Raw genomic sequence first — 15073 nt, 5'->3', positions numbered from 1 at the left:
CTCTACCAGTTTTTTTGTAGCAGGGATAAAGAGGGAGAGGAGACACAAACCATCAGTGAATAAAGACTCCATGTAACAATCCTGCACTTTCCTAAAAAGTATCTACCATGCCTGTAAAGAACAGGTGGTAAACTGGTGTAAATCAGCAGAAACCCAACTTCTCAGCAGATACTAAGAATTTCTTTTTCAGCAGTGCTGAGCACTTGCAATTTCTGCAGAAGGCATTGGTTGCTGCAGGCAGTCACAGTGTTTTTGCCATGCTCAGAAGTCAGGTTTCCTCCTTTCTCATGTCTTGGTTTGTATGTTTTTTCTCATTATGCTTAATAATAATGCCGAGATAAATAGCTCAGTGGGGTAAAATACTGCACACATCAACAATTCATATAGAAGATTTATATCTAAATAAAGAATGCGAGTATTTGGAAAGAGACTGCAGCAATATGAAGATGTATTTCTTCCAAATACATAGCAGAACAATAGAAACAAAATGCACCCAACATTTTATTTCAGCTTAGACAAAAAATCTCATATAAAGCACTGTTGATTATATTTCCTTTTCTTCTCATTAAATCCAACATTCTGGAGAGTTATTGTTTAAATAGCAGAATCTCCAGAATACCTGAATATGGTTTACACCAAAATAAGCTGGCATCACAAATCTTACAGGCACATACAACACCTGAAAATGTCCTTCTTCCTGTCTAACAAACTGTTTGTTTGGTTTTTGGTTTGTCTGTTTTGTTTTTTTTCCTCTCCCTCCTAAAAAGCATAGAGATTTCCAAGACAATGGTAATGATGCTTCATATTTCTTTGCCAGGTCCAATTTCATATGATGCCCTGGACATTGCTATGCTACAAAGGAACGTCCTTGTCTTTCTACACTTCTCAGACTTATGAGCTAAGCTGTACCGTCTGAGAGATGCTACTGTAGATACTGCATCATAAAAATTTATGCTCCCTAGTTAGTTAAAAGATCCCAACTGCCACATGCAGCAATTTACCTGAGCAGATTACTGGTGGTTTTGAAATATTCTTCATGATTTCCAAAGTCACTAAAATAGCTGGGTTTCCTTCTTTACTTGGGGAAACGTCCTGAGTTGCAATGACTCTTGGCGTAACCCAGTACTTTAGTTTCCAGAGTAGTCAGCTTCACTTTTTTCCCCCTTAAGTACTAAATTCATACAAATCACAACCTCCAAAGTGCAAAACCAATAATAAAACACTAAGGTAATGTAGCAAGCTAAAAACAGTATCTAACTTCTTAATGAACAGTAGGTAAGCTAGGGATAAACAGAAATGAATGGCTTTATTTACTTCTCCAATACTCAGAAGGGGCAGAAAAATCTTTAATTTTTCCTTTCAGGCAGACCCTAAGCATTCCTAAAGCTATACTCTTGTTAAAGAGTAACAACACTTAGGAACAGAAAACAACAGAAAAGTCATAAAGCCAAGAACAGACTAAATACAAAAAGCATGAAAAATACACTAAGCATTTAAATACGTGATGACACAACGTAAGGAACATTTAAATCTCTACAACCAGAATCCTTGTGCACAACAGGCATTTCTTTAGTGCCTTTCCTTACGTTGCAAGAATAAGAAAATGGGTTCACTATTGCTGATTTAAGAGAACAGATTACATGTGGGAATAATTATGATAACTGGATTTAACGTGTGCAGGAGCAGAAGGATGCAAGCAATCCTCAAAAGAGGTGATTTCTTCCCACTACTCATTTTCAGAAAATTGCAAAAACAAATCATCTGCAGCATACAGACCCCAAAGCATTACTGACTTGTCACATTTTGTTTTAGGCTGTCACTACTGTGGTCCATGTGTCTCTCACACTAGCAAGATGAAGGAAATTGAGGATGGGTATGATAAGAATAATACAGTTCTTCCCAACTGTGCCTTCTGTTGTTTGGCTATTCTCTGTAGCCTAATTCATATTCTGATCAGAGAAATAGGAGCTGAAAATCAGGGGTTTTTTATTAACACCATGTACTTCAAAAGGTGCTCCTGTTCACGCATATGCACACATGCACCCAGACTGTTCTCTCCAGCCCTCATTTCCTAGGGACACTTTACAGCTGAGCTGCAATGGCTAATCATGATGCAGATGATGACTGTGGGGGTTTAGGCATGACTTTATAGATCACTTCATCAAAAGCTCTTTGCAAAATGTATATTTTGCATGTAAAACATTGGCACAAATGTTAAAACAGTTATCAAGCAAACTCATCTATGACAAAACCCATCCTTTTATCCAAAACTGGTAGAAAGAATTAGAGCATATTTCCTACTGGTTTCAAGATATCTCTTCCTCCCACCTGCTTTGTATTTCTGTGGCTGTGTATGCATATCAATACATACCTGTGTCTCCAAAGACACATACTTGCATACCATAAGTGCTTAGGCATATTTTAAACAGGAGTTTATTCTTACACCAAATACATCATGTACACTCACAAAGATGTATTTAATCCCATTGTATGTATGCAGATATTCAGATTGTGATAATCACCTAGGTCTGCCGGTCAGAAACCAGGGTCCCATTAAGTAGACAGAGCCCTGTCCTGAAGAACTTCCCACCCAAGGATATTATTGGAGAAATCACGCTGAGGCAGGAGGTACAAGACAGCTACAACTGTAAACAGCATGGGAAAGAACTATCGAGTAGGGAAACTGAGTCACTTCTCAGGTCAGGGCCAAAGATTAAAGTCAAGATAGTTACTGTGCTATCCTCCTAGCCATAATTCTACTCCCTGAACTATAATTAAAACAATATTGGAAAAATACTGTCAAAAGTGAAAGGGTTACCCTCCTTACTAGCTACATACTTTTGTAGACAGTAAGACTGAAAGCTCTGAACATCTGTGGATTCCTTCTGAAACCACCAGCAGCTGGTTCTCATAACTTCACATAACTAATACAAAATCTATTGTTATTTTAGATTTCCAGGTTTACTCCTTCACCTAATATTAATTTAATGTGGGTTTCAGCATATATATCACTGATGGAAATTGCTCCATGGCTTATTTAAGCACTTTGTATAACCATTATACTTCATCATTTGGGATGCAATAAAGATTGGTTGATATACTCAGCAGCAGAATTACTCATTTGTGAGCTATTTGTTTTAAAGAGCCTCAACCAGTCAAACTGCAAATATATGAGGTTTAGAGATCATAGCAAACCATAGTAACACATGCTTTTTGAAGCTTATTGTACTTTTTGCGAAGTAATCATTTAAATAGTATCAGGTGTACTTTGACTGGGTTACATTGGGTTTTTTGGTACAAAAAAAAAAAGACATCAGCAGCAAAATAATTCTACTGACAGTAACTGTACATTGCAGCAGCATTTGTAAATGGAAATTCATTCTTTATTTACATTATGTTGGGGTGAGCTCAAAATTTAGTCAAGGCTACAGTTGCTCCTTTTTGTTTAAAAACAAATTTGAAGGAAATTCCTGGTGGTCTGTTCCAGCTGCTGGGATTCTCTTTCCCTTGTATTGATGACACACCTGCTGGCTATACCACATTCTCTACATATTTACCCATCATCCTCTAAACTAACAACATGCTCTAAATTCAGCCACACCTGAGATGGACATTCTTGATGTGCCTTTTTTTTTTTTTTTTTTCTTTTGCTTGTGCCAAAGCTTTTCAAGGATATGTTGTGAATGTTATCACTGTTGAGGACTTGTGGACTTGTGAGAGGCTGGGTTTCTGCCATTTTGTTCCAACTTTCCAGACTATGGAGAGGCAGGAAAAAAATGTGATCTTGAGTTTTTAATTTGTTTTTCAACAGGTAATATTCCTTTTTTTTAGTGTAAGTATTTTTACATTAATTACATGGAAGGAAAATGGCAAGCACCTGTTTGGGAAGATATGGAAAGCCCAGTTTGAAATTCACAGGACACATCTACAGACTCAGTGGCCTTTGGATCTCGTGAGCATTGCACAGCTGTATTTCACTTGGGATGCCACCACTGGAATCTAAGTGACAAAAAACTTTCAACAAAAACAGCTGTATGTCTTCACCTAAGTTACACTGTTCTTTCTTCTCTAGTCCCCTGGTTTTATCCTGCCTCCAAAAAGAAAACTTCTGTCTCCTCAGTTGTGTGGAGAGTGTGGGGCACCACTGAGAAGTGGATTGGGGAACTGATATGGCTTTAAGGAACCACAGAGGAAAAAGGGTCCCTGATCCACCTCACAGTGCAGCCACATAAACAGCTGCTGGAGTACAACTGGAACAGCAGAGCAGAACAGTACATGGGAACATGGGTAAGTGGGAGGGAAGAAAATATTATGCTTTTCATCCTGACACTGTGAGAACCAAGGCTCTGGGAACAAGTCATACAGAGCAGTCATAAAACCACCAACATCCTTTAAACAGGGAGAAGCTTCAACTGCTCTATCTGACTGGACCTTCAGTCAAAAAAAGAGGACATATTCCAGATGGACACATTGGTAATTTCACATTGCAAGCTTCCCAAAACCCCCATGGCACTCTCCAGGTTTGTTAGTAAAGCCCTGAACTTCCAACATAGCTGAGAATTTGAGGAAACACATAATTACATCCAGGTTATAGAGTTACCTGGAGTCATAAAAACTCTATTGGTGATTTAACTATGTATTAGCATAGAAAACTGAAAGTAAGGATGAAATATTTTGTTCTTTGTACATGTATACACATATACTTCACTCACTCTAAACAAATTTCAACTGGGACAGTTGTATACAACGCAGAAAACTCATCCAGAAAGAACAGCTCAAACTAACTTTTTTTGCTTCAAGTCACCACCAGCAAGAACAATTCTGCTATTGGCATGTGACAACTTAACAGAGGTAAACATGAGAGTTTTCAAATATTCTAAGACTGTGAAAACAACCTAGAATTACTTAAAGTATTTTCAAGGAACATAGGTGAAGGAGTGGAAAAGAACTATGTTTTTGCTAGTGAATACCATAGGCTTCTTTGTACATCTGACTATTATCAAGGTGGCTGCTAGATGGATGACATGGATTTGCTTTGCCCTTTGGCACTCCAGCAGACAACAGACGGAGATATTACATAAGATAAATATCACTGTCTAATCTAAGTGCAAAGGGCTATTGCCATTTTTTCAAATACAAGCAGAAAGGAATTAAACTATTGCTGATTTGTCCAGGTTCAACAGGATGATATCAGTAAGACTAGATTGCAGTAGGTGGGTGGAGGGATGGAAACCGGGTATGTGTGAAAACCTGCATCATCAGTATTAGCTCAAAGGGTAGCAGCTGGACTGCTGGGAACCACAAGCCCCACCAGTGGTTATTTTTACCAAGAGTTTCAGTAATGTCATCTCAGTGCAACCTTAGTCATGGGCCTGGGTTCTGGCACACTAAGTGTTTCACAAACCTAGAATCAAAATGTGGAGTCTTGTGATGGTTCCTGCCCCTAAAGGCTGATGTGCTAACTGTAAGACAAAATGACAAGCAGATGAAGGCTTGAGGTAGAGTCCACTAGAACCATGAAATGAAACTCAGAAATAACAGACAGGTCTCTTAGCTTTTCACCACCTCAGACATCTGCTGCCAGCAGTTTTGGTAGACATTGCAAGAAATTGGGAGTTTGTGAAGGAGAAGATTGAAAGAGAACAGGAAAATGGATATCACAGAGAGCTCTTCCCCAGTGTGAGAAGCAATATCAGAAAAAACCCAGAATGCTCACATGGACACTTAACAAGTGAAAAGAAATGTTGAAATCACTGTCCAGTTTGATGCAGGCATCAGTTTCTGCATAAGGACTAAGAGCTGCTAGGTGAGAACAGGCTATGAAGTGCCTTGACAGTGAAGAAAAGCAACATCTCCTTGATAAGCCACAGAAGGGATAATAAGAAAACATGCAAAAAGAACTCAGTTCTGCTGAGAAGGACCTTGGGGCTCCTGGTGAACAGCAATTGGGCATGAATGCACCCTGCAAGCAAAGAAGGCCAAGAGTATCCTGGCCTGTATCAACAGGATCGAGAGAGTGATCATTCCTCTTTACTCAGTGCTTGTTAGACTGCATCTGGAGTACTGCATCCACTTTTGCCACCCCCCCATCCCCAGCACAGGAAAGACACTGGAGGAATGGGCCACCAAGAAGATCGGGGGCTCAAACACTTGCCCTGTGAGAAAAGGCTGAGGGAGCTGGGTTTGTTCAGCCTGTAGATGAGGCAGCTTCAGGGGTACCTAACAGCAACCTGCAAGTACATATAAAGAAGTCTTTAACAAGACAGACCTGGGCTTTTTGCTCCCATGTGTGGTGGGAGGATGAAAGGCAACAGATGTAAGTCAAAACAAGACAATTTCAGAATGGATATAAGAAAAAACTTCTTCACCATGAGGACACTCAAGTAGTGGAATAGGTTTCTCAAACAGCTTGTGCAGTTTCCATCTTCGGAAAGTTTCAAGATCCAACTGGCTAATGTCCTGAGCAACCTGGGCTGACGTCAGAGCTGACCCTACTTTGAGGAGGGGGTGGGTCTAGAGATCTCCTGAGGTCCCTTCCAACCTGAATTAGCCTTAGATTCTATGAAGAATGAAAGCCAAGGCAAAGATGTGGCAGGAAGATGAGACAGGGTACTCCTTTGATCCCCATATTGCTGTTCCTAGCACACTGAACTGATTCAGGAAACACTCTTCAACACCTTCCCATATCTGCTCTTCTGTACAATGTCAGACACAACCTCTCTTTTAAACAAAACACAGCATCTATAGAACCAGTAGCTGTGGTAAGTATCCTCACTCAGGTTTTACTTGGGGAAATAAAAAGCTAAGAATAGCCAGAGAAATAAAGCACTGAATGTGTTTGGAAAATTCATTACCTTGAAAGGCTGAGCACACAGGTTCAGTTGTGCTCCAGTGAAATTGCGTGTGTGTCTGAGCATCTGTTTATTATATCTTATGATAGAAAAGCCACTATATTACTCATTTGCAGTTCACTGGTTATGTAAGCTGCTGATTTTTTTAAAAGTCCACAAAATCAAATTAGGATAGGATAGCATTGGATACACCAGTTTTCATCATGCCTTTTCTTTTGTTGAGGTATGCCTGAGTTTTGGAGAGCTACTATAAGTGTTTCAATCATTGCTCTCAGACATTTCTTCCTTTCAACACCACCCCCCACCCTCAACCTAAGAGTGATGATAATACTTTAAAGTGCAGAATTGCTTTGATGGCTTGTGGTCATTATTTTTGTGGCCATTCATACTTCTTGATTTTTCAAAAGGAGATCAAGAGTATGTTATACAGTACAAAGTCTGGGAATACTTTCTGATTGATTTAGAAGGAGACTTTTGCATCAGTCTCAACTGCTTTTTGTCTTAAACCTACTCTCTTTTTCTGAGAAAAAAGAGACTCTTCCCTTCCCCAACTCACCCTCATCTTGTTTAAACTTCCTCTGTTTGCCCCCAGATTTTTTCATATTGCTCCCAATGCCCAAAGTACAGCTCTTCTCTCTTCTACCTTCCTCTAAGTCTTATCTCAGTGGCTTGAGTTTTTTGTATCCAGTCTCATGTGACTGTCCATCTACTCACTCTCTTAATTTCTGAGCCCCTATTTTCTGTTTTCCTTCCCATGTTTTCAGACAATTGTCTTCAGTTGAGAATGGGAATTCAAGTCCTGTTTACTCTCCAGATGCTTGCTTGTTGACCTTCTTTACCCAAGTGTTGATCAGTAAAACTGGCTTGCATCAAAGAATTTACAAATTAAGTTTGTGATTTGCCAGATTAAATTCATATTGCTAATAACAGCCATTTTGAAAGTTTCCTCTGCTTCAGCCCTGCAAGGCACTGATCACTCTCAGCTGGATCCCAGGAAGTATGAAGATCTCTGATCTGAAACTATTTAGGCATTTAGGTTATGCTTGACTGGGCACAGGAACTATTGCATTGATTTAAATGGGACTACTCGCAAGTTTAAAGCTCAGCATGTGCTTCAGTACTTTGCCTGACTGAGGCCAGAGGGCTCAGGTTCCCAGAGCTTCAATACCAGCACTGGCTACCAACAATACAAGATATAATGTTCTGATGAGAGAAGACATGATGATCAAGTGATTTCTAATCCAATCGTGCAGCTTAGTGAAGCATCTCTGCAATGAAGAAGATATTTTTGCCGCCTTCCCATGGCTATGCAAACTAAAAAAAGGAGATTCACAATGTTCTTCACAGTATACAGACAAACCTGAGATGACATACAGCACTGTAAAGGTTTTATTGACGTTCATATAAAATGATCTACGTAAGTCACTCATAAGAAATTCAACCTTCCCAAAGTCATACCAATAAAATGTTTATGCTACACCATCATCTATTCTCTGTTGTACCTCCACATGCATACACACACATTATATGTCTTCAATTACAGTAAAACTAATTAGACAATAAATCACAGTTGAGGCTGTACCTCATTTGTTCAGACATCCAAGTTAAATTTACATACTAATGGTTGCGTATTTGCCTTTAATAGATGCACTATTAGAAAGTAAACATAATAAATGAATAACCATTTAAGCATGGAGTTACCTAATCTTGATGAAAAATATCTAAAAATGTAGCAGCCAGTGAATCTATTTACTTTTTTATTGGAAAATAAAGCTAATCACAGACTGAGAAGATAAATATAAATTATATGGAGTAGCGTACTAATGATGGATCATACAGACCCACCCTGTGCAATGAATGTAATAAGATCAAACTGGTTGAAGTGGCTGACATACACTAGATGCTCTCTTTCTCAAGCATGGAATAAAGGCTATAGAGTAAGACGGTTTAATTTGCAAAAGTTTCCCCTTGGACCTGCCAGTGCATTTTATTTTCAGCATCTTCTAAAGCTTCAGGACGGCTGTATGTCTCCCAGCAGCAATTGGGTATGTGCACAGGAAAGATCCACAGGGATGATGACTATCTAAGAAAATTGAAAAGTGCACAGTAAAGTAAAAAAGTTGTACTGTGTGAACAAGACGGTTCACATGCGTAGCAAATAGTGCAAACTGGGCTACTGGATAAATCTTTTGTCATTAGAATAGGGGCTTAATTCCTATTGCACTCTGAGCAAAGGCAAATGGGAGTGAGTGAGGCCAGCCTTTGCTATCTTGCACAGGAGAAAAATGAGCCCACTTTGATTTCTTTTCCTATATAAATAATCACTTCTTTCCGCACAATTGCATCTTTCTGAAAATACACTTTTTCTCATCTCTGTTAACCTTGACTGTTCACTTTTCCAAGCAGGGACAGCCTCCTAACTTAGGGCCACATATACTTTTTTGGCTACAGCTGTGCAGGAGGTGAACAGTGACAATTCAAGGTGCTTGTCAACTCTCCTCACTCCACTGCCAAAGGTTACTAGCCCCTCAGGTCTCCCAGCAGAGCTGCTCTGGAAGCTTTGTCTATCCTGGTGCCATCAGAATAATCTTGGTTAGAAAGCCTATTATTTTGAGTATTGAAGCTAACAGCTTATTATGAAGGAATGGAGTTTGGGGAGACTACACGTGGCAGCAGATACAAAGAAGGAACAGCCCCTGGAGCTGATGGAAGGGCATGGTAAAAAGTAGGTGGTGCTAGGCTTATTGCAGAATATTACAGATAATTACAGACATGAGGGAAAGAATAAGTAAGCAAATCCCATAATCTCACAGAGGGAGACTGCAGTTTAGCTAGGAATCTGATCCAGATTCTCTCTGTACCAGTGCTTCCCTTAGAGCAGCATAAACATGCTTCTGCTTGACCTTAGTCCAGGCCACAGGGCTCATCTGCAGTCAAAATAAATAATTTCTTAAAACAACAGCAGCCACAGCTGCTAGCAACTTCAAATGAAAGTGCGAGGAGAGAATGCATCAGCAGCCAACTGACATGACATGCCGCTGGGTCGCTGGGGCAGCAAAATGATGGAGGTTCCAGGAACTGTCCCACCACCAGAACCCATTTGTCTTAACACCTCTGGGCACACCGCACTTCATCTGAACTGTGAATGTCTTCCTTCCCTAAATGTAATTTTAGTTTTGTACCTTTTCTTGAGAGTTGTCAGCCCATGGACACATTTTTTTTTTTTGGTAAGAATGCTGGCTCAGCATGAACCGGAGAGCAATTACATGCAACTACACTCAGAGCCCTGACAAACACAGATGTAACACAGCGTACTAGACTGGATCCAAGCCATTTGTTTTATTATATTACACCTTTCAGGTGCTTAATCCTTCCTTCCCTGTTCATCCTTAGCCTTTATTTTAAAGCCTGAGCAGAAGCCCTACACAAGTGATTGAAGGCAAATTACCAGCCTCTGATCCCCCACACTGCTGTGACTTGTGTCAATTTATAGCTAGAGTGATTTGGTAATCCAAATCAAGGCAATAATCTGATCTGTGGGGAGCAGCACTCTAACACTGCTGTGCTGAGTGGCCACAATGGTACAAGCACTGTCAGCTTTTCGACCTACTGAATCCTGCACACGTATATTGAGCAACTGATGACACAGGGAAAAGTCTGACACATTCAGGCTGTTAAAAGGCACAAAACATATACTTTAGGTCCCAAGAAGATGCTCCAATTAAATTCCATTTTTGAACAAGAGTATATTTAGCCCAGCTATTATTAAAGTTTACTGCTACATAGTGTGAACTTCATGTATTTGAAGAACATTTTAATGAACAGAAAGAAAAATATTTATGTTTGTGGATAACATTCAGATTATAAGAAAGGATGGGGGGCATATCCAAAGGTTGAAAGGTATATTTCAGTTAAGCACATGAAGGATGGACATTTACCCAGGCCTTCTGAGGCTGCAGGATTCAATTTGTGTAATGAAAGGCTCTCAAAACACCTGGTCTGCTTGGTTCAGTTCAGTCAGGCTGAAAAGTACTGCATGGCCCTGCATGCAGAAAATCTGATACTTTTTTAATATCCACTGAGATTTCTTACAACATCAACACTGGAAGACAGGCTAAAAGTTTTCTTTCAAATATGATATGAATAAACCATGTGATTCATTAATTATGTCTCTTTAGAAAGTAAACAGGTACAGAAGGTCTGCCAACTTGGCTTTATAGAATACCTGAAAAATAACACAGAACAGAAAGAAAGAAAAACTGGCTTATTAACTCCCATCACCTGAGATCTTATGGTAGTACCAAAGATTATTTCACACTATTCGTATTCGAAGGGTCATTAGCACTTTAAAAAGCAATGCCAGTATGTACAAGAAGTATGTACAGTACTGAGCTTGAAAAAGCTCAATGTAAGATACCGAATGAATGCTGGCTACAGACAAAAAAGCAAGCTTGCCTCTAGTCTCTTTTATTCAGAGTTGAAAAATGTAAACTAAGAATTAGGGAGAATTATTCTACCACAGCTGAAGATGGGACATGCAGGTAGGTTGTGTGCATGTATGTGTTGGAAAGGAAAAAGAAAAAAAAAAAAGAAGGAAAAAAAGAAAAAAAGTCCCTAAGAAGTGCTTGATAACAGAGCAAAAATCTGTTTCTAAAACTTTGGCCATATCCTTTCTTTAGAAGAAAGAAAGAAAAGGTTGAAAATGATCCCTCTTTCCACCTCTGCTGTCCCTCTTCCATATCCTTCATTCTCCCAATCCGTGTATTTTTCAGTGACCTATTTGTTGGTATACTGCAACCGCCAACACATTAATGTGATAAAGCAGTAGTTAATATTACTCCAGTCTTTCCATTTGGTCCCAGTAAGAGCACAGTGTCAGCTGACAATTTCTCTTCCTTGAAGTCCCCCACCTACTGCATCCGACCTTCTGATTCATGTTATTACTTCACAATGTATTCCATCCAGCAAGCCTCAACTTCATGACTCTCTCTACAATACCAGTTCTGGGTTGTAGAACTTTTCTCCTTGTTCCAAGCTGAACGAATGCCAGCTGAAACCAATGCTGCTCAGCAGGAAGAAATGCTTAAAGATCCACCAAGACCTTGTCACCACTCCCTCATTGATGACACAGACAGTTACCCAGCAAAACAGTACAAAACCATGTGTTCCCAGCAGCCCCTGCTCAGCTAAGATTACCAAACAGCACCAATGATAAAAAAAAATAAATACGCATTTCTTTCACTTTTAGCTTCCTAGAAACCATGTCCTTTCCTCTGAGTCTATCCACAGTAACCTATGCCTCTGTCATTTTCAGACTGGTTCATTACACCTGGCTTCACCTGAAGTTGAACATGAAAATGATACACAACTTAAAAAGCCAGAGAGCCAGCCTCTCTATAGTTCATCTTCAACATCAGACCATATCATTCTAACAAACTGGGCCTTCCCCCAAAAACCCAATCTACTGCCAGTATCAGTTTGAGGCTTGGATCCACAATTTTAAAGCGCCCAAGAAATCTCATTTTAGTTCTACTAGAGATCAGACTGCAATCTGTAAACCAAGACACAACCTGTGTTCCTCAGGAGCAAAGCCAATCAGAAAGATACAGGCTGAAAAGAAGGAGACTTGAGCACTCATTGAAAAGGACAACAAACATTCTGTAGAACAGGGAAACCTACAGGCAGACCCACCTTCAGGAACAGTGGCAAAAGCCTGTTTTCTTTCTGTAAGTGATAACTACAATTTGAATACCCTAATGCCCATATCACAAAAAAACCCAAAACAACCCCAAAACAAAAAGCCAAACCAGAACTGGACCCAAAAACTCCAACCCACCCCCAAATCTATCTAAATATTATTTTCAATTTTTGACTCTACCAGAGATGAGTCAGAATTGTCATGAGTTAAAAAATGGATGTTGCTACTGATTTGATGTGGAGGCTACTCAAATATTATCTAGGCATTATCACTGTTGATTTCCCCTTCTTTATTTTCAGTTCTTAAAAAACATAATCAAGCTGCTCAGAAACAAGTAAAACGGTAAAAGGCAGCAGCAAAAAGTGTTTTGCTGCTTTAGCACTTCAGACTTTGTCAAACATCTACACAGCTGTGTCAGCTCAACTCCCCCAAAGACCAGCGATGCCACCTGACTTGAACCTTCTTGTGCTCACGCTGAAGAGTATTATGGAAGTAGTCTTTCCACTCAATCCAGTTACACTTGGTTACTTTGCAACTACGGAAAGTAAGACAAGGTTGCCAACTACAAAAATCACCTCAGTAGAGGAGTTACAAAACAAACACAAGCTGAGCCTGCAGTCTTCCCCCACTATCACCTGGAGGAAAGAGCTGGCACATTGAAGATGGTAAGGCACATTCATAAAGCGTTTTGCCAGTTTAACAATGCAACTCACATTGACTTCAATTAATATAGAGTGAAAACAATGGGAAAATTTGGTGTTATGATATTTGAATGCTCAGCATCAGACACATTTTTATAATGAAACAGAATTATGGACACAATTCAAGAACAAACCCAAACCATACACAGGCCTAAATCAATCCCTATTCTGGATAAATTTAAAAGTTAAATATATGCTTAAGTATTATACAAAACAGAGATATTCACTGTGTATCAGCAGCAACTCACATTATCTGGTTGAAAAAAATGTTGCCATCAAAAGCTGGATTTTATTGCAGTATATCAGAGAATCATGATAGCTGTAAAGATGTTGCCTTGAAACCTAATCTGTTAATGGCACAGAATTTTAATTATGTGGTATTCTCTAGGACTACACACACTTCTTACTGACAGAAAATTATATATATACTACTTTTACCTGGAATTCTATTTTTTGCCAAATGTGAGGTACAATAAACTGTTTCAGGAAGCGTTCATCTTCACTCCAGAACAGTCGGATGTCTGGGATATCATACAGGATCATGGCCAGCCTCTCCAAACCCAAGCCAAATGCCCAGCCAATTTTATCTTGAGCACCAGCTGCAACAAACAAACAAACAAGATAAAAACTCAAGAGCTTAAGTTTACAACATGAGAGATTGCTGATAAAATGTTCACCTGTTTACCAAGAAAAAAAAAGGTAAACTGTCAAGACAGAAAAGCCTACAAGTAACTGCCAAATGAAAGATCTAAAGGCAACAGGACAGATCCTACTTCTATCAAAAATGCAGCAAGACTGGGCACATCATTGAGTCCAGGAGCCAGAAGTGGTAATAAAATAAAGCTGCACCCTTGGCAATTTGTGTCCAAAGTTTCAGATAGACTTTGAGAAATGCTGCATAACACTATACACCTCTTTTCCCTTACCATCCTTATAGCTGAGCACTTCCAAACCTGATTCAGTTGTGTTTTATAAGACATATAAGACATAAACATTAATTTTGTGTTCATTATATTTTACTTGGGCTGACAGACAAGGCCAAGCCTATGAAGCATTTATGCCATTACCAACATTTGAGAGGATCAAAATTGCCTCTTCTGAAGCATTTGGAAGAAACAGAGCAACGGGATGTGAGCTGCTGTCGCATTAGCATCACGCCTCCAACCAGGGAACTCTGGGATTCTGTCCCTGGGAAAAGCCACTGCTCTTACTTACACGTCTCTTTTATGCAGCACTAAATATAAAAAGACAAGAATATTTAATACAGAAGAGCTGCACAGATATTAATGATGCAACATTTCTGCCAGGAAAGTAAATATTCATACCTTCATTCATTTACAGGGCAGGAGCACTGAGCCATTAAACAGGGATCTTTCCAACACCAACTCCATGTTTAACCATCAGCCTACTGATTTTGAAATAAGCTGAGAGCCCAGCAAAGGCTCAGAGCTTTTTAAAACTTAAACAAATGCCTAAATAAACACACTTATGCTGAAAGGATGCGTGCATGTGTGACAGACTTGACTCCTCACCATCAGCACTGGCAGTGTGCTCCTGAGTCATATCACTGTACATCTCACAGCTATCCAGCTACACCAAGGCCTTCCCTGCCTCTTCCAGTATTCATTTAAACTCTTATTTTTTGGAAACTTTGAACTTGGCAGCTTCCCCACCATGCTGCAGGAGGCTGGAGGCAGAAGTCTACTTTCTAACCCCTGTCTCTGCTATCAAAGGAGATGGTTCCTGTTATTTGGGCACTGATGACACCCTGAGGCATGCTGTCACTTTCAATGCTGAGGCATTGAAACAGTCCAGAGTCCTGT

At 39.6% G+C, this 15073-nt stretch overlaps 1 protein-coding gene across 6 annotated transcripts in view; it reads right to left on the bottom strand.

The window, feature by feature from the left end:
* FARS2 (phenylalanyl-tRNA synthetase 2, mitochondrial) overlaps positions 1-15073 on the bottom strand; it is a 258093-nt gene that overhangs the window by 91679 nt on the left and 151341 nt on the right. For all 6 annotated transcript variants that reach the window (XM_074899631.1, XM_074899626.1, XM_074899629.1 and 3 more), the window contains one exon: positions 13689-13849. In XM_074899631.1, coding sequence (XP_074755732.1) covers positions 13689-13849 — 161 coding nt within the window. The remainder of the gene's footprint in view (positions 1-13688; positions 13850-15073) is intronic.

This window comes from Athene noctua, chromosome 2 (genome assembly GCF_965140245.1).
Source record: "Athene noctua chromosome 2, bAthNoc1.hap1.1, whole genome shotgun sequence".
NCBI lineage: Eukaryota > Metazoa > Chordata > Aves > Strigiformes > Strigidae > Athene > Athene noctua.
Note: the sequence above shows the minus strand (reverse complement) of the source record. Positions and strands in the feature narration are given on the sequence as shown.